Genomic DNA, 24645 nt, shown 5'->3' with positions numbered 1-24645 from the left:
CATTTTGAGGGAAAGGGAGATTATACATGTTCGTAGCACCCTGACCAATCACATGTTGAAGTTCTCCAATGACAGGGGATTCTACCACGTCCTGGAGAGTTTATTCCAGTAAATGATTGCTCTCACTGAACTAATTTATTTTGTATACCAGAATGAAACATCTCTTAGTACAACTTGTACCTGGTGTCCCTTGTCTTCCCTATGTGGCTCCTTGTGAAGAGAGAGACTCCATCCTCTTTGTAGATGCTTTTTAAAGGAAGGTTATGGAGCTGTTCCTTCTGGAAGACATTCCAAAGAATATAAAAGATGGGAAATGTTTGGGAAAAGCCAGAGTGGAGTGAGTGATGAACAGCCTGGTAGCTCTCTGTACTGAAGTGACTGGGAATCAGACAGGGGGAGAGCAGGACATACTGTTTGCTTTGACTTCTGACTATAGCAAGGCTTTCTACAATATCCTTGGAGCCAAACTAGGAAGACATGGGCAAGGCCCTTCAAACCCAGGATATATAGAAATTGATTTATTGGATGGTGACCAGCAAGACTAAGCATGGTGACCAGCAGAGCTTTTTTGGTCCAGTGAAGAGATTTCTTTGGAGGGACCTCATTCCTGTCCACAAATATTTAACAGGATCATAGAGAAGAAAAAATCATATTCTATTTGGAAGTGTGTAAGGCAGCAGACATAAATTGCAACACAGCAAATTCCAATAAGATAGCAAGATAGTTCTTTTTTCCTCAGTATGAGGGTAGTCAAACACTGAAAGAGGGTCCCAGAGACAGTGAAACCTCCATTGTTGAAGATATTCAAAACTCAAATATCCAATGGGAACCTGAGCAACCTGATCTACTTGGCCTTCTAGCTGGAAAGCCAACTAGGAATGAAGGGGTGGGGCTCTGAATTTTGTGTGACATTTTTCATTCATATCTTAATTATTTTCTCTCCTCATTCTTGTATAGGGCCAAGAACTAGTCCCAGTGGGGCCTAATGAAAAAAAAAAAAAAAAAAAAAAAGAGTCATCTGTGGATTTTTTCTACAGTTACCTTTTCCTTGCCTCTGCTGATTAGAAATGTAAAATGCCCTAGAGAAACCAAAATAACTTTATAATCTTTAAAACTTTATCAACCAACCTTATTTTGCAAAACCTTCTGTGCTAAAATAGCTGGAAAAATGTTTTTATGTGAACCTGATGAACTGTTTTCCATAAAGCCAGATCAAGTGGCATGGCTGATAGCATTGAGCTGCAAAGAGAACTTTTCATCAGTAACTGATGTTTTGCCCAGGATTGATGGCAAGCCCAGAAGCCAGCTTTCAGATCACTGTATTTATGCCTTTAAAATGATGGCACACATTAAGGTCTTTCTTACAGGCCTCTGGAAACATAAGCCAAAACTTTCCCAGCTGGATGCCAAAGACTGCACATTTAAATAATGTTTGCAAGGGCCATGAGAATGGCAGATGCTTAAAAATAGGGCATGTTTATTTATGTGTTGAACATGGGTTTAGGCATCTAGCTTCTTATATGGAAATTACATAAGTGTGAATAGCCCACTTCCAGACAAGCGTGGTTATGCTTGTGATCATCCACTTTGCTCATATGCAAAAACATGCTAAAAGTGGGTGTATTCAGAAGGAACTCATGCAGCATGGCTGTGCCAGCAGGGAAGGGAGGATTTCCTCCACCAGCAGGTTTCAAAGGCAGCATCAAACAACAGCAGAGGTGTGGAATGTACAACGTGAAGATACACCTGCATGGGAATTTGCCATGGAGCAGGTATGGGATGGAGATTATGTGGCATTTGAGAAAAAACATACAGAGATGCAGGGATAGGAAGGAAGGGAGGGGGAGAGAGAGAGAGAGAATAACCCTTAAAATTAAAGTGGAAAGAGTGTAAGTCCTGCCAAGTTGTACTAAGCTACTGCTGAGGACAGGGCTGTCCCCAAGCTCAAACCATTGCACTCACTGCCACTTACACTGCCATTAAAGTGCTTTTCCAACTGGCTGCATTCCACCTCCCAGTCTAGAAGTTACATGTTGCTACAGAAAAAAAATCAGACTGAAACTCATATGTAGTGTTAAATATCATGAGCATATCACAATCAGCCTGTGTTGGTTGTGGCCAGAATCTATAGGAAAGAAATTCACAGCAAAATGTCTTTGCAGTGCAGAGGGTGGGAGGTGAGATTTTGGAGGCAATCTAAGTACATGCCTCAGCAGGGATGATTTTCCTGCGCAGGCTCACGTGGGTGCATCATGTCTGATAGTCAAACAAGCTTGTTTGGAACAAGCTGAACATCTGTGCACACCCCTGTTTTATCACAAAAGCTTTGGCTCCTGAATGCATAAATGAGTTTTAAGTAGTACTTCTGGTCAGAAATATTTAGAGACCAAGTTCATACTTAAATCACTGAGAATTAGATGACTGAATACCTTTGAAAATCTGGTCATGTGGCTTTCAAGTCGCTAAAATGCCTCTGTAAATCTCAGCCAAATGATTAATCTGATCTTGTCACCTATTGGTAGAAACTCACAGGTACAGCTGGGAATGTATTTTCTTCACAACCTTTTTCAAGTACCTGAAAGGCTGGAGCCGTTCAGTCTGTTAAACTCAGCTCACTCCTTGACCTAAATAAAGAGCTTGTATTCACAATATTGAGAATGTAATTGTTACTGCTTCGTAAATAATAGGATTCTGGAAAACAACTTCTTCTAATACCTGACAATACTTTTACTCTTCAAAAACTAGCAGTTTATAATGTGGAATACTGTCTAAATCTCCAGTACCCAGTTTGAGGACATAATTTCCAAGAGGCAAATTCTGCAGTTCAGGCCCCATTCAGGTTCCCAAAGAAGCAACTATCCCAAACTGACCATAGGTAAATATTAAAAGAAAGTCTAATAAAATACTTTAAGACTAAGTGTAAGGAAGACTTTTTCAGCCCTCCCTAGCACCTCACTTCTTTTAGAACCCCACTTCTTCCCCACTGTATTTGCTCATAGTCTAGCACTGCTCTTCAGTGGCTACCTTATTATACCTAATGTACCATGCCACTTTCACTTTCTCATGCTTAATTCAGAAAGGAAAAAATTAATGGACCAAAAGACCTCACACAAAAAAATCACAGAGGGAGGGAGGGAGGGAGGGAGGGAGGGAAAGGAAGCAGTCTGGCGAAGGGATGGATCAGAAGCAATAAAAGTGCTTTTCCTTCTCCAGCATCTAGGGAACTTGTGATTCCTAATGCGGAAGGACTGAAATTTGCTATGTAGACCTGAAGTTAATTTAAAATACAATCAACAAAGTACTTAAAAAGAATGAACATCCAAATGAGTAAGCTATTAAAAATACCTGAAGTATATTGTATAAGCAGACTTTAATGCAACTGCATGATAAGAAAATATTCGGAGTTGCTAAGTCTGTACACAGCACAAATCAAAATGTTAGAATAAGAATTGTTTTGTCACCATCTTGTGGGACATTCAGGTAACATCTGGCTTGCTCCTGATTTCAGTTTGTGGGTTCAGTATGTGCTGAAGAAAATAGTGAGAAAGTATCTGCTTTACTATTACACTGGTGTAATATATGCACACCATACTGCAAAATTTCAGATCAGTTCAAGTGCGCTTTAGGGCTCCTGCAGCTTTATTGTGCTGCTGAGCAAACTTTCCAATTTGTAGGTCAAATACTTCTCTCAAAGGATGTAAGCAGATTCTTATAGAAGTTGGCACAATAAAGAGGGAAGAGAAATCAGATTGCTAATGTAAACAGCTATGTCTTCTCAGAGAATATCTCTGCTTCAGCCATCTGATTTTAAATGGTTTCCTTAAGCCCTAACTTATTACTTCAAATTCAGAAACTGTGTCTAGTCTGAAGATACTTAAGAAATATGCTCCCTCTCTCCCTTGGTCCAAGCAGTTGGTGTCTGATGCAAACATTTCTAGGTAAATGTGAACCAGATGTTTCCTAATCCTAATTTGTGACCTTCTGTCCCAGGTTTCTATGCTGAGGCAGTGCAAGAGAGCTGAGCAGCAATAAAGGGCTGTTTGGGTAAGTGAGCTGCTCCAGACACCCCCTTCAGTGTTGCAGCACTTTTCTTCTTGTGCTTGGCCACCAAAACACGAATCTCTCTCTTTCTAGGGCCACTGAACAGCACCCACCATAGCAAAATACACACTGTACTGTGTGTTTCTAGGAGAGGTGCCAAGCCTGTGCAGGCTCTTTATGGCAATCCCTCAGTACCAGCTCTGCCCCTGGAAACCACCTCACACCCAGCCTCCTGCTGCTGCTGTGATAGCCAAGGACATCATACCTGAGAGGTCTGTGATACAGAAATCTGGAGTCAGCTCATATTTCTCAGCTATTAATAAAACTTCCCTTGAAATAAAAGTAGAGGATCTGGTACTACTTTGCGTTATTAAAAACCACAAAGTCCCCCTCTCCCACAATCTGCCAGAATTACAGACTCTTCTGCAACTTCTTAGAAATTTGAGATGTTTTTGTCAAGTGAGCATCCTCCTGCTTCAAAATGCACCCAGGGAAGTTTACTGTTCCAATTTTGCATTGCTGTTTGTGAGAAGAGGGAAGGCTGATATTGACCTAGCACAACACCATGCATTGGAAATATATTAGCTACAGTTTAATCACTGCATTTACCCCACCTGTTGCAGCAAATGTCTCTAGGAATGATGCTCTGTGGCCAAGGTGAAGTGTGTAAGCTGTCTGTGAGAGGAACAAGGAGAATCTCTGCTGTCAGCCTCAGGGCTGCTCCTGGGTCAGCAAATGAAACAGAGCTGGGACATGGGGTGACCTCTGTCTTACTGGCTCTGGCATTAAATTATTGACAGATTTCTTGGTGCTATTTTGGCCTTTACTGTTCTTTGGACACTGTGTGGGCACATTTTGGAGCAGCATGTGCCAAAGGCTCCCTGCAGCAAGCAGGGACCCTGCCTTGGACTGGGAATTTATACCTATAGACATACAGAGATGAGCTATGTTATGCTGTGTTGTGCTACTATGTAGTAGAGCAGATATGGCCATCCACGAAAGTAAGAGTTGAATTGATGCCTCTAAGGCCTATTCAATATTTTTTGTCTGTATTATTCAGAAGTACCTTTGACTCTAATGCAGGTATGCAGAGAATTGGATGGGAAATCATCAGATCATTTCCCAGATTTTACCAGCCTGTTACCTTATATCTTTCATTGCTAGGGTTTTACAGTCCCCCTGTCCCAAAGCCTCTGGCTATATAAGATAAAGCAGTCCAAGAGCCAAGCCTTGCACACAGGATAGCTGAGCTCCTTGACAGCACCTGCAGGAAGAACCATGAGATTGATTCTGGGGAACCAGACAGCACAGTGCCCCTTGGTGATGTGGAGGCACGAGCTCTGTGCTGACTGCTGGAGTCCAGGCTGGAAGCAAGCAGCTCTCTAGCCCTCATGATGACAAAGAATCAGCACATTATGACTGGAGAAAGGACAGGGTCAATGAGCTGAGTGAGGATTGCTTCCCAGATGAACAAGCAGGGATTTTATATCTGCAAGGGAGATTCTCGGACATACTCTGTAATTCAGCAAATGGAATCATCTTTTTTTTTGGAAGAAGGTCTAGATTTAAGACTATCATCTGTCAGTTGAAGCTATATGGAGATGACAACCTGTCTCCTACATGCCAAGAGGTCATTTGAATGTCCTTATATTTATTATTCTGATATCTTTAGCACATACTTGGCATAGCACTGATCTCATAATTTAGCTTTGGCTCATATGGTAAAGGCAGCATGAAGTAGCAGCACAGTATACAGTTAGATCTTTAAAGTAAATATGCCCTCAGATTTGCATGAAAATTCTGCTTTCAAAGCAAGTGATTCTTGTGTAGCTATGGGGAATTTAACTGGCAACCTTTCAAATAAGGCAGAAGTTTCAAATAGCAACTACTGATGAAAAAAAACCACAAGAGTAAATGTGTTACACAATTTATCCTGTATTTCTATCAGCAATAGCACATTTTGAAAAATAACAATTTTGAAAAACAACCATGTTCTTTGCCCTGAATAAAATGCCAGAGGAAGGCCAGGAACAAACATCCAAAAAACCTCCAAAGCCTGATGTCTCAGACATGGGAAACTGGATCCTCATACATGATCTGTGCACCAGTGCAGAATTACATGGGCATTATTTGGCTTCAGTAAGGGCTAGAAGTATGGCCTGCTCTGGTGACTTGTGGAATCAGACCCAGAAGTAATTCTTTATACTGAAGAGTGATCATGCCAATTCATATCAATTTTTTGTAGTGTACCACCTTACAAAGAAACCCAAACAACTTTGCCAGGTTAGTTCTCATGCTTTTGCTGGCTTATGCCTTTTGATATGGAAAATGGCACTGGCTTGATCAAGAATGTAAATGTGGGGGTAGGTAAAAATATTTAAATGCTAAAATACCTGGTTGCTTGAATGTGTGTTTCTAGGGCAATATCACTAAAATAAGAGACCTTAATTTTTTTTCATTGAGTAAAGCAGAAATTAAAAAAAAAAATTAAGAACTTAGGTCTCCAGAATATTTTTTGTTAGAAAAGTCAAGCACAATCAAGAGGTATGAAATAATGTTTGCAGTGTACAGAACAAAACAGAAAAAGTAGCTGAGCAGTGCAAAATTGCCTATAGATACATTTTTTAAATTAAAATTTTATAGTTCTTACAGCTTATATATAATTTAATATGGCAGTAAAACCACAACACTGGTAACAATGGTGAGAGGGTTGTTTGGGTAAGGGCTAGGTAAGCTTTTCAGGTAGCCAGAAGCACATTTCCTTATTAAAGTCCTCTCTCTCCCTCTGCTTAAGTAGGGTGTAAGTTACTGCTGGAAACAGTGCTCCACACTTCACCTCCTTTGCTGCTTGGGAAATACTCTCAATTTCCTATGAGGCAATGCTGTCGACAGCTGGTCAGACAAACACATTGCAGGAGGCTGAGCTTTCTGCCCAAAGAGCATCTCCCTTTTTATGCCTGTCTATCTGCATTCTCCAGAGACCTGCCTCAAAATAATCTCTCAGTAAATATTTGGCAGCATGATGCCAAATATTCCTGTGCCCACAAAAGAAAAAGTAGCAATGATTCTCTAATCCTGCCATGGAAGAGAGGCTTCTAGAAGCAAAATAATGTCACTCTTCACTGTGCACATTCTGGTCCTGCTTTTATGTCAGCACACAAGTTGTGTGGTTTCCCTCTGAGGTAGCAACTATAAATTTGTTTCTTTTCCCTTCTTTCTCAGAAGTTAGAAGTGTAAATTCAGTTAAGGAACTGGAGACACTTACTTTTCTTGCAAAGGTAGTAATAAATCCAAAACAGAAAACAATAATTGAAGGGAAAAAGAATTCTTAGTTAAATGCCTTGTAAACCCTGATGACAGAAGCTGCTGGTGGCAGCCTTCTTAGCCCTGTCTGCTTTGCAGAGCTTCCAGGATTACAAATGCTAGCAGGGCTGCTGTTTTCTTTTCTTTTCTCAAATGTAAAATACAAGCTTTTCTGAAAGATGTTTTAGATATGAGACACTAAAAAGAAACTTTCTGCTCTCTGATTTTACAAGCACAAATTTCAATTTGTGTTCTGTGCAACCGCGTTTTTAATTATTCCATCTTCCAAAAGTAAATTAAAAACCTCATAGATAATGATGAACTGACCATTAATGTCATTATCATGACCAATAACTGACTGCTAGAGACAGCTGAAGTGCAAAAAAAAAGGATTTCATCCTACAAGGTGTAAATATATGCTGCTGCTATGAATCACTCTAGTCTGCAAATAGAAAATTCATGAGCTCTCCTTGAATGTTTCTTGCTTCTGCAAACTAGACTGCAAAATAAGCCCATACAGTTATTTCAAAAAAGTCTTTCAGTATTCATAAATGAGGGGTTTCACTTTCCAAAACAAAATAGTAATGATGAGCAAGACAGAAATAGCTTGTTTTATTTCAACTCTTCAGAGAGAGTAATTCGCTGCCATTTACAGCCCAGATTCTCCATGTTGCATGCTTTGTTTAATTATGCAAATAAAACTTGAAAAACATATGTGGACAAGAAAGTTTTGTTGCAGGAACAGAGATAAAATGCACACACAGATTAAAGAGGGAAACATTTGTTTATTGAAAAGGAAAAGGTTCTGGATGGCAGCACAGAGTGAGACACGAGACAGATGAATGCAGGCACAGATGTTCATGTTTAAAGGCAGAATATAGACATAAATACAGTTAGATCTTTGCTCTGCTCTGCTGCTACAGTATTTTTATACAATCAACTCAAACGAATATCTATCATAATTGAACACAAGGAGAAATTTATCAGAAACAGAGAACAGACTGCTCCTTTAAAGCCAGGATAAACAAAGCCCAGAAAAGCCTCTCAAGCTGTAGTATTGCAAAATAAACTTAACTGTGCAAAAGCAAACCACCTTCTGTGGATGGCAATATTAAATGTCAGATCCAACTCCAAGTCAGATAGCTTGCAGCTCTGTTTGAACAAAATGCAGGTAGTTTACCCTGACTATCAAAGTTCTGCTCTGTCTGAAGGAAAGCCAGTACTGTGAATGCCCTCTAAAAGCAGCACTTTTTTTTCCCTGTGATCTATAAAGCTTTTTTTCAAAGCACACCAGAAAGAGAGAGCCCCCTCCTTCATGTTTTAATTAGATAATGACTATTGAGAGCATCCTGAAAAATCATAAATGTTCAGGAAATTATGGCCAAATTCTATAAGAGAGCAAAACAGGTCATAAAAGAGAGACCATACTTCCCCAGAGTTGTCACTTTCTAGCCTTTAGAGGTCATTACTTCATATTGCTTCTGCCAGTCACACTTAAGATACCACGTAAATGTTGAAAGGATTTAAGTGCAGACTTTAGTATTTCATGGTTCAATTTCTATAAAAGTAGAAATATGGAAGGCTATCATATAATGAAAATTAATTCTTCAAAAATGCTTTGACAGGCTTCTTTGGTGTGCAATAGGAAATTGTTTCAATTTATGAATAAAGCCAACATGGATTAACTGCCAACATGGATTATTTTGAAATCTCAGCTGTGATGTTTATATATGATGCTCATTTTAATGTTCCTTATTTCAATATTCAGTTATTTTCCTTCAAAGTTATTTTTGTAAATAGTTTTCCTTGATATTTTTTGGGTTAAATTTATTACAGTATATTTTTACCCACTTGTAATTCAAGTTCAGTTTTGATAGCCACAGAACATCAATTTTCACATATCTGCTTCTTTATGGAAACCATAAAAACAACCCCACACACTCCTTCCTAATCTTATTTAAAGATCTGCAAGATGTAGAAAGCACTTGCAAGACAGGAGTATTCTATTAATATTTCCCAGGAATCTCATATTTTACTGCAATAAAAATGAGAAGACACAAACCCCTGCTACATGTAACTATCATTTCAAATAGCCAACAAAACACAAAAGTTATGCTGAACATATTCCAGGTTACAGAAGGGGAAGAAAACCCCAACTTTTCTTCATCTTATCAATTATGTCTTGCATATTATAGCCTTTCAGTCAGATAAGAAAACACATGACTGTCCATCAAAAACCTGTACACATACATGTGTTGAAATCACTTGGTCACAACTCTGCCACAAATGTAGGATTGACTGTACAACACACATGCTCCAGATCCAACACCTGGGCACACCCTGCTTCTCTGCAGAGGGAAAGTGGCACAACACACCAGGATGAATTCTGCTAGAGCAGAGTCCTCTTAGTGTACCCAGAGCCAAAATTTCCATCTCCTCTGCTACCTCCCACATATCACCTTTGGGGAAAGAAGACACCTAGAATGAATTCACCACAAGAAGTCACAGACACTGTCACATGTCACATCAAGTGACATTTTATTAGAGAAATGTGAGAAACAAGGATTTTCACATCTAGTCTCTTTTGGGCACTTAATATTCAGATAAGCATTAAATGTGTGTGTGCACACAGAGGGGCAAGTTAAATGCAGTTCTGTCACCTAATATGTAATGCTGCCATTGATGGGATTGAAAAGATCCTAGGAGCTATCTAACAAAGGGTTGTTACTACACTTTTTAGCTATTACCATTTGTTACTATTTTTTTTCTCTGTGGAATAGTGCTAGGGCAGTTAAGGATTTAATTTTAAGCATGAACCCAAGCAGCAGAGCTGTGTGACAGTGACCAGCCATGGGCAGCTCAGCCCAGGGGCTGGAGCTCATGGCTCTGCCATGGAGTACCCTGCCACTCTGGCAAGCATCTCAGCTGGCCAGTGGGGTGGAAATTCAGAGCAATTTCAATTAAAGAATATGGAAACATCCTACTGCAAGTAAAACTTTTTTGTTTACATGGCCTCCTAACATGTCAGCATCATCAAGTCTCCAATTTCTGCAAAGCTGATCATCAGGCTTATGTTTGTCTTGAATTGCTCTCAGGGTAAAAAGTTGGAGAGTTGAAATTGGGATGACTGATTAAGCCCTTTTTCCTCAACAGAAAAAAAAAAAAGAAAAAAAGAAAAACAAAACAAAAACCAGCAAAACAAAACAAATTAAAACAAACAAACAAACAAACAATCCCAAAAAACCCAAAAACCAAACCAAACCAAACCAAACCAAACCAAACCCAAAACCAATATACATTCTTATACAGGGAAGTCACAAAATGTCAGAACATAATGATTACTTTTTCCCTGCAGTAGGACTGAAATTCTAAATCAAGGGTATAACAAAGAAAATATGCAAAAATCTACAGTAAAATATAGTGGTGTTCTATGAAGAAGCTGGACTATATGATATGTTAGAAGCATAGAAAGTACATTTTTGATCAAAAATATATTTTATTATACAAGAAAAACATGATGTATTGAATAGTGCATTAGAAGTCACTTTGTTTTGCAGTGGATTCTCAGAGTGGCTTTGTGGCAGCAGAGATGAACACTTTGTAGCCTGTAAATGAGCTGAAAAGAAAAAAGTCCTCTTGGGGATAGAGGCAAACTGCAGTTGCCCTTCTGCCAAAGTAGCAGGGAAGGGACAATTCTATAAAGGCTTGACTTAGAACAAAGACAGAAAAATTATTTCAGATTCCTACATTATTTCAGTTAACAATTTACAAGGCAGCCCCCCAAAAATATAGCCAAATTGGGGAGGATAATTGGAAAGAGCAGACAGACATGGAGTTCTTTCCTCTGAAGCAGGATTTGCTTCTACAGAAATTATCCCTGCAACTATAACCCCCAGTTATTCCAGTACAAGTCATTGTATATCACTATAAAGAAGTATGAAGAATGTAATTATTCTGTGCATAAAGAAGCTGAAATGTTTTTGCTGCATTTTATACTGAGAATACAATACCAACAAGAATCCAAATAAAAAAACCCTGGTGCCATTCACACAAGCATATTTATTATATAAATATTTTATAAATTACAAGATTTTAATTGCAAATGTAAACACTTCTAGGAAAATAATGTTTTATAGTCTTATTAATGTTTACAACTATTATAAGGCACATAGTGCAAAAATACATTTCTGATGCAGAGATCACAAAATAATTACCTACATGTGTTATCTGAAAAGAAGCTGCATACACTTCTGTGGTACAGTATTGGTTTTAATTAATACATGTTGCTAATTCACGGCTAACTCTTTGTGGGTAAAAATATGATATAGCTGCCACTTGATCTATCAATTGTACTGGCAAAATAAATATTTGGTTTACAGAATACTTATGGTCAGGGAAAGCACAGGTAGTTATCTGGTGCATTGTAGTTATCTGGTACAATAGAATACATTATTATGCAGGTAGAAAATTTTATTCTGAATACCTGAGAGTTGGCCCTAAAGCACATTTTTATATATGCATATATTTCTACAGTTCTGGACTGTAAAGTAATACAAACCAACAAATCAAAGAGCTAGAGAATTTTTTAAACCTTGTAACTCTTTAAATAATAGATGTTAGAACTGTATTTACAAACATTGAAAAATCAAACTTAGTCAAATATGGACACCAAAACCACTGTGGGACTTGATGCTGCCTCTGTCCAGATTTTTCACTAAGGTTATTGAAAATTATGCTGAATTGGACTTTGAAGGATGCACACTACAGCCTTTACTAATGTGCCATTGGCCAGGGTAAAGGACTAAGGTGGATATGGAAATTGTTTAAGCAAATACATATTTGTGCAATTACACAGAAGATCCTACAGTAAACAGACTACACTGCTTTCACAGTATACTTGGATGAGAAGTGGGGATTTAAAATCAAGTTTTGAAGCAATTTGTTTCCTTATTTTCTTTTCCTGTACCCACAGCAAATCTAAGACCTGATGTTTAACATGAGCTACAGAGGTTAAACCACACTTCTCAGTAGTACTGCTAGGATTTGAGCACCACAAAGAGTATAATGAAAGGGGTGGGGAAAAATGCTTTCACTGACAGAGAAACACACAGATCTATAAAACTATCTCAAGCATCTTGGCTATGTACTTTTCTGCTGTAAATTATTGACAGATAATCCTTACAAGTTGGCTCAAAATTGGAAATATTGAAAATACCTATCTCTTTATACAACAGTAAAGCTTTCCTTTCTATATGTTAGCACAATCTATCAAAAAGATCAGTAGAGTATAAATTTTACTGAATACTGCATAAATAATTATACTGGTAAGTTACAGGTAAAGAATTACAATTATGGCAAAATTTAGAATGTTACCCACGGAAGTAATCCCACTGTAATTTACTTATTAGTAGATCCTGTACTTTGAATAAATGTTTCTCCTTTAAAACCTGAAGGTTTCTGATTGTGATTTATGCACTCGGTAGTCCACAAACAGATAATACAACCTTGAGTAAATCCTGAAGAAAATAGGAATTCTTACTAGTGAATGCTACAGTGATGAGCACTACAGACATGAAAAAATTAAAATAAACACATACAGAGCACCTACAACTTGAACATAAATGGCAAATGTCCCTGCTTTGAGGCTCTCAGTATATCATTGTATTTGAAGTTGGAGACCAATAATTGTGTTAGGAACACATTTTCCACAAAATCCTCCACATCTTCCATATATTTTAGTACCATCCTGGGAATTAGACAAAGAGGAGAGTCAATCAAGAAAAGCAGTTGAAATCACAGCTGCACAAAAGGCTTTGTTAGCACACAACAGACCTTTTGACAAATCACACCTAGAAACACTAAATCAAGAGACAGAAGCATTAGTCAAACAGGAATAGAGATCCTTTATCATCCCCACTCTACACCTTGTTCCCAGGCCTTGTTACCATCCAATGTTGTTCTAAACTGTGCACACTTACTGTTCTTGTTTAACTGGTCTTTTGGTTTCCTGGGCTAATAAATTTGGGAGTAAGAACAAAAAGGATCACCCTTTAGTAGGGTGATCTTGAACAAAATGTGGAGGCTTGGGTGTTGTGTTTGTTTTTTTTTTAAAAGCATCTTCAAAGATTCTAATAAACCCAATTAATACAACGATATCCTCTTAAAATCAGTTAAGAGAAGGGTAGGCAGGGAGTGCTGATCTGAGTGAGATACTGGATAGTGTGATTAAATATTGCTGAAAAAGACTGAAATGGGCCAGAGACCTTGAATGTTATTTCCAATTCACAACAATCACTGTAGCTTTCACTACAGTCAACACTCCTACCTCTTGTCCAAGCCATAAAAGCAGGTAAAGGAAAACAGCATTGACTCACGTGGGATTTGTGTATGTCAGCAGTTGCATAGTTGCCCTGAGCAATCCACCTCACTCTACTGGATAATCTCAGACCTGTACCAGCCAAGTTAATGCTGAACTGTCCCTAGGAAAAAAAAAAAAAAAAAAAAAAGAATAGGAAAAGAAAAAAAAAAAAAAAAGGAAATACAGAGCTGATATTTACACATACTGCTTAGGATATGCCTAAGCATGATGTACTCATAGGTTGTACAAAATATGGGCTGGTTATGCTGCATTACACCCTTCCTGTGGATATTCACAACACAAAACCAAGTTATTCTGAAAGAAGCACCAGTTGTGCATCAGGTGACCTGTAGCATCTGAGTATGAAGACAAAACTAATATCAGACAACTGAAATTATTTTTGCCCTTCTACAAAAGAAATTTTAATTACCAGAAGTACAGACTTGCAAAAGGCAAGAATGAATGTGGTTTTCTTGAAAGGCTATTTTTTTAAGATCCTGAATTTTTTTGGAAATAATTTGATCAAAAAACAATGCTGTCTGTAAAGACAAATCACATTTAATTTTCAAACGTTTGTACACTGTCTAAGCATCATCATCTTACCATGTTCCATTGCTTTTTCAGTATAACAAATAACACAACTGAACGAGAACATAAGTGGATGTTAAAAAAAAAACTATATTTTTAAGTGGAATGTTTTGCAGCACAAACCATTCACAACAGATATAGAAGCTATTGATTCTAAAACATTTGCCTACACAAATACAGACTCTGAAAACTAGCTTCAATCAGTTCCTATGAGAATAGGAAATATATTAAAAGTAACAAATTGCACTACCTTGGTAAACAAACTGGGATGCAGAAAATTATTAAATTGCATTCACAGAGAAGTGCAATATGCTGCAAAAAAGTACTGCTTCCACAAAAAGCCTAATGATTAGTTCAGGCAGCACTACAATCAGAAAACTGCACACCTCTGCATTATTCACTGAAAGCCTGTATTTCTGTATTCAGACTCAGTAATTTTTTATTGCAAATGGTATCTTCTGTGTTTTATTGCTTAATAATGTCATACGTATATAAATATAGCTTTTATTTTGAGGATTCACTTAAATTCTTTTGCAAAAATTCAGTTGTATGGCAGATTTATTTTGAGAGCACTTCTATGTAAAGTTGCTGTGCTTATAGCACTCATGTAACTCGGGATGAACTAATAAAAACTCCTATAGATAGGGTAGGTTGTTCTTCAAGTATCCACAAAGTGGATATATGAAGATATATGAAGGAGGAAATTCATTCAAATGGTGTGCAATGATTTCCTCAATTAACAGTCCCAGAGTAATTTCTTTCAAAGTGATATCATTTTGAAAAAATAAATGAGAAATTCTATTACAATTAGAATGACAGCTCAAGAGCTGCCTGACATATCATGCAGCAAGGCCAGGAACAGATTTCAAGGACTGGAAGTACGGGAATGGAAGCCTTTTGACTGCTTAAGAAGTGTTAGCTTCAGTCAGAACTTATAGATGGAAATGTGTCAGTGCCAAGCCATGTCAGCAGAATGACCTCCCAGCAGAAGCTACACACAGCAAACAGATTTATATCACACTGCACCCAAAGGATTTGCAAGTTGAAGGCATCTAATACTGTAATGAACTTCAACTGTTTTCTTGTCAGGGGTTTAAGTCTGCCAAACCTAGGCACTTCATTTGTATGTAAATTGCATATAAATTGTCTCTGTGTCCACTCACATAGCTGGTTTTAAGTTTAGGCAACCAGAAGAGATGGACAGCAAGGATTTACTTCCAAGCAAGTGTAAGCCAGTCAGTCTTAACTCCTTTATAATCAGGGAAAATAAATTCACATCCAGAGGACAGTTGACTTCATCCTAAATTGTCTAATACAGTAAGATAAGCTGAAGTGTTTTCTAAGGAGTCCTGCTTCTGCCAATGGGCTCCAAAGGTTGACTAGCTCAGACTAGGGCTACATCTGCATCATCAAGAAGGACAATGCAGTGTAAGAAGATCTGTAAGTAAGTGTTGGCCCAGTGAGCCCAATGTCTGCAGACAGTGCACAAATCAGGGATTTAATTTTGGACTAACTCTTCCCTAGTTCCATGGACTGAATCTTCAATAGCATTAGAGGGTATTAAGATCCTTCCTCTGAAGCTCATTGTTGGCTTTAGCTTCATCCAGAGGGGATCCTGTTCATGTCTTTTAAAACTACTCTGTGGTGTGAAACAACAAACAGCAAACTGGGACAACACAAAGATTAATCTAAAAAGCACCACCCAATACAACTAGAACACTAATGTAGACACAAAAATGCATGCAGAAATTTTAAAGTAAACTGCTAAAATGGATTGATTTCCTCTGGTAGTCTTCAAAGACATGAAGCATCAGGAGAGAAACAGAGAAAAGACAAGAAAAATTATGCAGGATTATAGAGGAGATGAGAAAGCTTTAGGGGAAACAAAGGATACATCACATCCAGAGGGAGGCAGAGCAATACATAAAACACACAGAAAGCTGGATATACATACATGGAGCCTACAGGGGAAGGGTGAAGTAAAATTGAGGGAGAAATTATGAGAGGGAGATGCTGGAATAGGAGAGAAGAGAGTAAGGAAAAAATAACCTATTACTGTTGTACACTGAACATCACAGAATAGGAGATTGGTTTAGAACCTATGGATCTATAAAAGCCACGTATATTTTTCCTTCATGTAAACATTTCAAGGGAGTAAGAAATATTAAATACCTGTGGACATCTGGCTGCACTGTAGCAATCTCCAGCTGTAGCAAATGGTACTGCTTTCCCAAGTATAGTCTGAGCAAAAAGAAAATCTGTGGCTAGAAAACAGAAAATTACTCAACACAAACTGCTGCATTTGAAGTTCAGGCAGAAACAATGAAAAGTGTGAATATGGGTGTTTTATTGTTTGCTTTGGGTGAGGGTTTTTGTTAGCTGCTTGTTTGGAAGGGAAGGTTGTGGGTTTTGATTTGAGAAACAATAGTTTGAATTTTGGTTATTGCAGCACTAGTCCAACCTACAAGTCCAGATTTCTCTCTGAGATACGAGTAGGCTAGGAGGAAGATGAATGTGCACGTGGACACTCTGCCCAGTGAGATGGTTGTTGGCCAACTTGCAGCTTCAGGCAGGGGCTTAAAGCACTGCAAGATTCCCTGTCCATTTAGATAGTGACTGCCATGGTCGGAGAAGGGACTAAGCAGAGCATAGAAACGAAGACTTCCACAAGAAAAATAAGATGTGGGCTAAAATAAAATGAAATAATGGGAACAAAACCATAGAAAATGAAGGTAGTTCACAAATATTAATCTGTGAGATTCATGCCACTTGACCCCTTGGGACAAATTAACAACTTTTGTTTGCTCCAAGATGGCACAGCTGGATCTGTAAGTGACTCAAAATAGCAATTGGTTAATTGTGACCATATATAATTTCAACAGAATGCTCAAATTGGGTAAAACCAACAAAATGGCTTACTTTTAATTTGCATTGAAGTGACATCAAATCTTATTTTGCTAAAAATTGTGAAGCCAGCTGCAGGGTAATCATTTCGACAGGCACAATCTAGCCTTCTGCTTCCATTGAAAGGACATTCATATGGATTCTGCAACCTAAAGAATAGCAAATATTTAGCCTTCCTTTTGAGATTTTTCCTTAACATAAAATCATAGTGAAAAATAAGTCCATTGCAGTATGCCACATAAAAAATATTAAACAACCTCTAGTGAACAAGAAGCATAGCTTTTAATCTTGGCTCAATTGAAACACTAATGTGGATCAAAGCCATTTCTACCAAAGTCAAGAGAGAAAAACATTATAATCATTTAGTACAACTAACATAATTTCAGGCTGGAAGTACTCACATTTCTGTATGTGTGTTCACATGCCTGGATATTTAAAATGGAAAATCAAGGAAAAAATCCTACTCATATTTCTTAGAAAAAGTAAGTGTTATTTTATTCTTTTATTTTGGAAGGAATAAGTGCACTTCATAAGGTTACAAAACCACTTCTGTACCTGTATCCATATACTTCAGAAAAGTTTTCTGCTTGGCCTTTCACCAATGTCAAATATTCTTTGGGGTTCTCTAAGTGCATGTCTGAGCAATAAATCTGGGAAAGAAAATGCAACGCTTTAGCAAAATCTTTATTAGAAAAGTGTTATTTCATAAAAATATGTACTCATAAAAACTCATAAATATTAACAGTACCTTTATCATCCTTCCCTTAATGTTAAGTAGGTATTCACCATCCTTTCTAATCCCTTTTTTTATCTGCATATCTTTGCAGGTGGTAAGAATTTCACCTTCAAAATGAATGATTAAATCATATTAATATTTCAGGAACAGAGCTTAGTTTCAGGATTTAATTTTGCATAATTGCACTCCAAATATATTTATAGCTTTAATATAAGTAACCTGGGAAAACATTAACTGCATAAAATCACAGCTATCACTTACATTCTTTCTCGCGGCAAATCCTTCTGGCATCTGGTTTTAAATGTGGCAGGCACAAATCACTAGATAAGCCATTTTCAGTCATGCATTCAACTGCTCTCTCCTTTATTCCCACTCCACAAGGTGCTGAGCACTAGACATGGATAGCCATTAAGAAAAGAAGCAAAAATAGAGAGAAGCAAATAATCAACATCATTTTGTCAGCAAGTTATTCTTGGCATTTATTCATGTTAGACGCAGCTGTAAAAAATGAGCTAGCACATGTGTACTCACTCTGGTCCACTTCCCCACTGCCCACGTAGCTGCCTGTGAGCATCCTTTGACATTACATTTGTAAATGTAAGGGGATGGCTCCACTGGGCACTCTCTGTACCCCACAGCCCGGAGGCCATGGATGTGCCGGCTTTGAACAGAGTGGATTCCAACACAGTACGGGATCCTCTGCTGGTGACCAAACCCACAGCTTGCTGAGCACTGAAACAAATCCCAAGCACAGAATTATTTCTGTGAGAATTTCTGTGACACTTCTGCAGAATTGCATTACAGCTCAGATCCTTGCTCTGGCAAAAGCCTGCCATTGGAGGCGTGTCACCTTGGGCTGGAACATCAACGCTGCAATAATAACCTGTGCAAGGAGCCACAAAACCCTGTGTGCCCTTTTCTCAGAGGTTCCAGAGTCATTCCCTCTCAGCTGTGCAAGGCATGCACACACAGGCAGTGCAGATGTGCAAGGGAATTAAAGAACTGATCAGTCACTTCCCTGAAATCAAGGAAAAGCTTTTGAGTTACTTCAGTCAGATCACCTTGCAAGAGAGTTTCCTGGGAACCAGCAAAGGAATTCTGTGGTAGGGGCACCTCTCCTCTAGCTGGTGATCATGGGTCCTGGGGGGTTAAGGGAGGATTCATAACAGGCTCTACAATAAATTATGGCTGACTTGGAAGATCAGTGTGGAGAAAGTTTAGATAACCATGTTCAAAAGCAAATATACTTCTTCTACATTTTACAGCAATATAACATTCTTAAATATAAAGATATATAAGAGATGTGCGAGCAGTACAGTTAGTGTACCTGTGACAGTTCTCCTGTGAACACAACGTATTTAGAGGGAGATACCCCACAGGTTTTGGATGATGCAGGCTTTGTGGCAGGATCACAGAAGCTTTCATCCACTTGGAGCTGGTTTTCATCCACACATTTAACTTTCCGGTATATTTCCTTTCTTCTAGATGATGCTGAGCACTAAAAGTGAGAAAATCAATCACAGTTTAACTAGACATTTACAGAATGAAGTTACCTGCTGATTGCCACATACCAGTAAAATCCAGACAGCAATACCTTTTGACATCTGCTATCAAAGTCAGACTAAATTATTCACTGAGTCAGTTTTTTACTTTGTTTTCAAAGTTCAGGCACTTCTAATCAGCTGAAAAAAATTAGCATACAATAACAATGATACTGTAACTGTTGGGTGAGAGAGAAGAAAATGAAAATGTCAAGCCAAGATGATAGGTTGAGTGTAAAAGCCCTACCATATGAAAAGGAAACAGACAGAAGAGGATTTTGGTGAAATATGAGAAGAGTAAGTTGGTCCTGAAAACAAAACAAGGGAGAGGGAGAAAGAGAGGGAGAGGGAGATCCTGATTTTGACAGCTACATATGAGAACAGAACACCTGAAAGAAACATGTATTTGCCAGCTTTCCCTCAATATAGCTTTACAAAGGTCTGAACTGCATTAATATAATCTATGTTTTGCAGATCACCAGCCAATGTTTCACATATTAACAGTTGTCTCTTCTATAGCACTGTCTCAGAGACTTTCGAGTTTTCATATTCAAGGGAGGTTGCCCTAGGAAATTTAGCATGGCAGATAATTAATATGACACAAATGAAAAAATATTTTTTTTGTTTAATGTTAGAGAAAGGTTCTTCTGCACATCATTTCATGTATTGTAGATTTTTTTTCCTCTCTTCCTCCTCTTTATATTTTGCAAAAATAACAAAAGTTATTAAATTTTTTGCATATAGAAAATAGTAATTACACCTTTAGAAATGACCGCTCTCTCCTGAAGGTATCTGTAGATTTTCTTAAACATGAAAAAACATATTTAGTAAGAGAATGCTGAGTTTTATTTTCTTATCTTTCTTCCTCTTCAGTATGAGAATAATGAGATTTATTATGCTTCTTATCTTTTCTTTAACAAGAAAAGATGTTTCAAGTTTTTAAGATGCTTTAAATCTTCCACACAGAACTTCTCATAAACACTGTTGTCCAAATATTTTACCTCTAAGGTTTTTACTTCCACATGACATTTCTTCTGCATTTCTGTTCTTAAAAAGCTGCTTTTTAAAAAGATATTTCATAGTAGGGATTTATTAAACATCTTAGGCACTATGTAGAGACAGTCCTATCAATAAGTACCTGCTCAGAACTCCACCAGAGCTTCTATCTACAATAACAGACAAGCAAATCATGTCGAGATTATAAAAAAAGAGTTGGAAGTTTCTCAGGGTGTTATTTCAAATACACTTCACAGCTCTTGATACGAGTGATACAAGTACAATACCTGAAGAAATTTGAAAATGCAAAACTACAATTAAAATGTTTTGAAAATACAGAAAATAATTGCATCTTTGGTACCTAGTTCTCTGCCAACCTTAATTCATGATAGGAACAATCACTATAGGCATATGCAAAGCAAAATTTACAAATTTGCAAGATCAACAGTTGAAGGTCAGAGTTTATGTCTTGTGTTTATTAGAGACTGACAGTCTTGCCTCTTGTTTTAAAATGCAAGTGCTACAATATAAGAGAAAAAAACCTCAGTGTTTCAGGTAACAAAAAGTGTAATATTCTGAGGACACTATCTTTTACAGGTAGTACTAATAATTTTGAACCCTGAAGAGCTTAAATGACAAATGCCTCTTTTCTTTCTTATTGGCCAAAGGAATTTCACTATACCACTAATAGGCTGAGATTAAAAGTCCCCTTTTAACCCAGGCAGAAGCACAATTATATCCCAAAGCCTTCCTAAAGGCCCAACATCAATTATAAAGCTCATATTGCTCTATTAAACATGGCCAAAATGAGGAGAGTGGTACTGTGTTTTTACCAATGTGGGGAACTGTGTGCTGAAAGAGTGAGTGAAATGCAAAATACTGCAATGTGCTCAGTTACACACAATTTTACAACAAGCTGAGAGTTGTTTTATAAAATCAAACCAGGGAAAAGCGAGTATTTGTGCCCACAAGACCATTTTCTTGTCTTTTTCCTACAAACCTGGCACCATTTCACTATTTACACTAAGATGGCAAATAATGATATACTCCTGAATTCATTACAGAAGGTAAGAAGTAAAATTTAAAAATTTACTGGTAATTTACAAGGTAAGATGAGGAAAGTTCTAAGTGGCTATTCAGTGCAACATTCAGATTAGCAAATAATTTCTGTTTTCACAGAAAGAAAGAAAAAGAAAATACAATTAAGTACTTGGTAATTTTTAAATTTCATTGTGATGTGTGTACTGACAATTATTCCTACTGAAGCAGTGTGTCATGAGTATGATCATCTTGTATTTTCATGGAGAACATAATTATAGAAGTTTTTGCATACCTCTTTCCATCTGCTGGCCTTCCAAGAAGGACATCTTCCAGCTCTACATATTTTGTACGTTCGTGGCTTTTTCAAATGTTTGCAGTTGTCTTCTCCTATTTTTGCTTGCAAGCTGTTAATACAATGCACATCACGAAACTTCAAACCTTTTCCACAGGAAACAGAACACTGAAATGAGAAGTGTTATTTCACTACTTTGCTAAAAATCTCAGAGCAATAAGAATACCAGAAAAAGCTGTGGCCTCAGCCAAAATGGACTTTGCCATTACAGGAGTTTCTGTGACAGCATCTGCTGTACATGTCTGAAATTTCTCTGTAAGCTCTCTCATACTGAGCACTACAGATCAGTAGTTTTTGTTCATTCATTGATGCCATCATTGAGAAATACCTGTGCTCAGCAGTCCATATCCACACAGGAGACAGCTTGATACTGTGATCTCACAAGAACACACAGCTCTAGCAGTTGCCTCTTTCCAGCACATGTACTGCTGTTTTCATGTAGGCATGATGCTTACCACAAGCACCAAATAAAGGAAAATGCAATATCATGGCTATGTGTGTTTCTAGCTACACAGTCATGTTTGCTTGGCAACTCCCCTCTGTGAGCTTTGGGTATCTTATGGTACATGGCAAAGAGACAAGAGAAGAGGTATGACATAACACCACCAGTAAAAGTGCAGTCCTTGGAGGCATGGACTTGCCCCACCACCCCAGGATCCCATTTTCTCCAGAAAGAAATGGGATACAATATACCCAGCTGGTTCCAGGGCCTGCCTTTCTTCCTCCAATGCCAAGCTGACAGGGCTGCAGGTTTGTTCTGTTTGTTCTGCACCCTGGCAGTGCCCCAGCTGAGACTGCAGCGTGCTGATGATCAGGCTCTTGTGGAGAAACAGCCATTCCTCTGCCAAATTGCTGTCAGACTTCAGGGAGGTTTGATCTTAATTCAGCACATCAGGCTGTCCTATACACCTACAGAGTGGGGCTATAGGACCTGGGGAGCCTTCAGTCAAACAAGTCAAACATCTGAACCTCTTCCACATTAGGTAGCTACTCAGCTGATTTCTCCTGAACCATGAACAGTGAGAATATAAGTACTTTAGTATTTTCTACTTAATATTGTCATTAATACCATTTTACATCATCCTATTGAAAAGTTTAGATCAACGGAGACAATATTGTTCTGTCTGGAAAGAGAATATGCTTAATTTGTTCTAGGATTTCATCCATGCTTTATTTTATGCTTGAAAAAGCACTTCCTATGGGAAGATAATTAATTCAAGTAGAAAAATAATAATTCAATAAAAATGAATTTTTTAGTGGATATGAAATTTAAATACTGACTTTTCTTAAAAGCGATGAAGATATTTATTTTCCCTTTATGTTACATTATCATCTAATCATTAGCATTACATGCTAACTTAACAAAGCATTTTTGAATATATATATCTCATATTTTCAGGAAATTAAGTTCAGGTCATCCAGCTTTCAGTACAAAATCTGGTAAATATTTGCCTGAGAACAACAGCTGGATGAATGTTTTTAAAATAGAGAACAAGCAGCTGTAATAAATTAATCTGATAGGTAAGAATTTTTCTTTGTTTGTTAAACAGAATCTCAGCTTACTCAGTTGTCCTCAATATCACAGATTTCTGTGTTTTTAAACATTTATATGTATAATATTAAAGGCTTAATTGAAAATACAACTATTTAAAATTAAAACTTTGCATAATGAAGCAATACATTCATCACACAATACATAGGGTGGTATAACTCTGCTATGTAATAATATTTACAAAAAAGATAAGGGCACTGTATTTGCCACAGTTTGCCTTTTACATCTAGCCTAAAATCTCCACAAAAATAACATTAAAATTATTTTGTTCTCAGCAAAACCTTTGAATGTAGCTTTTAAAAATTAATATTCTTGTAGTTTTACAATTTTCTTTTTATTAATTTGTAAAATACTTTAATATAGGAAAATAAGAAAAAAAACACTTGAAAGTTTAATATATGAGGAACATAGGTCAGAAAACTTAAAATGCTAAAGTCACATCATTATGAAAACCTTTCAGAAAACTTATCTCTGAATTCAGAGGATTTATTTATCAAAGCAGGGATGATAACTTGTATGCGTAAAAACTGAAATACTGTTACTATCTGATAATTGACTCTACCTTCCATTAAAGCTTTTTTTTCCCTGGAATTTCAGACATGAACTATACATGTAAAGGATCCCTAAAGGTTCTTCCCTTTAATTCTTTACTAGGAAGTTAAGTGCAGCACAGAGTTACTTAACCTCCTCCCAGATATCTTACATTAAATGAAAGTTTTATTTATTGTACAGGGCTCATGGCTGCCAACAACAATGGATTATGCAAAGAAATGTGTTATCCTGCATCTCAGCCTTAGAAAGATCTTCCCATATCTCTTTTCACTAGATAAAGAATTACATGTTTACTTTTACACAGGTGAGAACTTGATCTGAATTTTTTCAGTGGTTGGCCTGTATTTTTTTCTCTTTGTTGGTTCAAATTCAACTGAGTTACATCTCTGTTATATTCAAATGCTCTTATTTAATCTTTATAATTTGTGCTATTACTTGTAAAGAAAAAATGAAAGATTTGCGTGTTAATTTATTTGAACCTATTATTAGTAGTTCCAGAGCAATGCCTGCTTCTCTTTTATAAAGATGTTCTACTTACTTTTGTAATTAGAATAAAATTATACAGGGATTAAGAAAGGGAGTTCAGAAAGGAAAATACCAGCTTAGATGTTAAAAATACCAGAGGTTTTATGAACAGCGATTTCAAATATTTCACTCAAATATTGTTTAGCTTTGATGACT

At 37.3% G+C, this 24645-nt stretch overlaps 1 protein-coding gene across 6 annotated transcripts in view; it reads right to left on the bottom strand.

Annotated features, from left to right (window-relative positions):
• Positions 1–11356: 11356 nt before the first annotated feature.
• ADAMTS20 (ADAM metallopeptidase with thrombospondin type 1 motif 20) overlaps positions 11357–24645 on the bottom strand; it is an 81830-nt gene continuing 68541 nt past the window's right edge. For 2 of the 6 annotated variants that reach the window (XM_079304694.1, XM_079304695.1), the window contains exons 29-38: positions 21801–21968; positions 19258–19428; positions 18462–18662; positions 18192–18321; positions 17943–18037; positions 17750–17844; positions 17210–17343; positions 16463–16554; positions 13719–13823; positions 11358–13090 (exon numbers count right to left, since the gene is read on the bottom strand). In XM_079304694.1, coding sequence (XP_079160820.1) covers positions 13001–13090; positions 13719–13823; positions 16463–16554; positions 17210–17343; positions 17750–17844; positions 17943–18037; positions 18192–18321; positions 18462–18662; positions 19258–19428; positions 21801–21968 — 1281 coding nt within the window. In that variant the 3' untranslated portion in view covers positions 11358–13000. Of the gene's footprint in view, positions 13091–13718; positions 13824–16462; positions 16555–17209; positions 17344–17749; positions 17845–17942; positions 18038–18191; positions 18322–18461; positions 18663–19257; positions 19429–21800; positions 21969–24645 lie in introns of those variants that run through there. The other 4 variants (XM_079304696.1, XR_013774119.1, XR_013774120.1 and 1 more) reach the window with 4 other exon arrangements.

Source organism: Erithacus rubecula (assembly GCF_903797595.1).
Source record: "Erithacus rubecula genome assembly, chromosome: 4".
Lineage (NCBI taxonomy): Eukaryota > Metazoa > Chordata > Aves > Passeriformes > Muscicapidae > Erithacus > Erithacus rubecula.
This window is presented reverse-complemented; position numbering and strand designations above follow the sequence as displayed.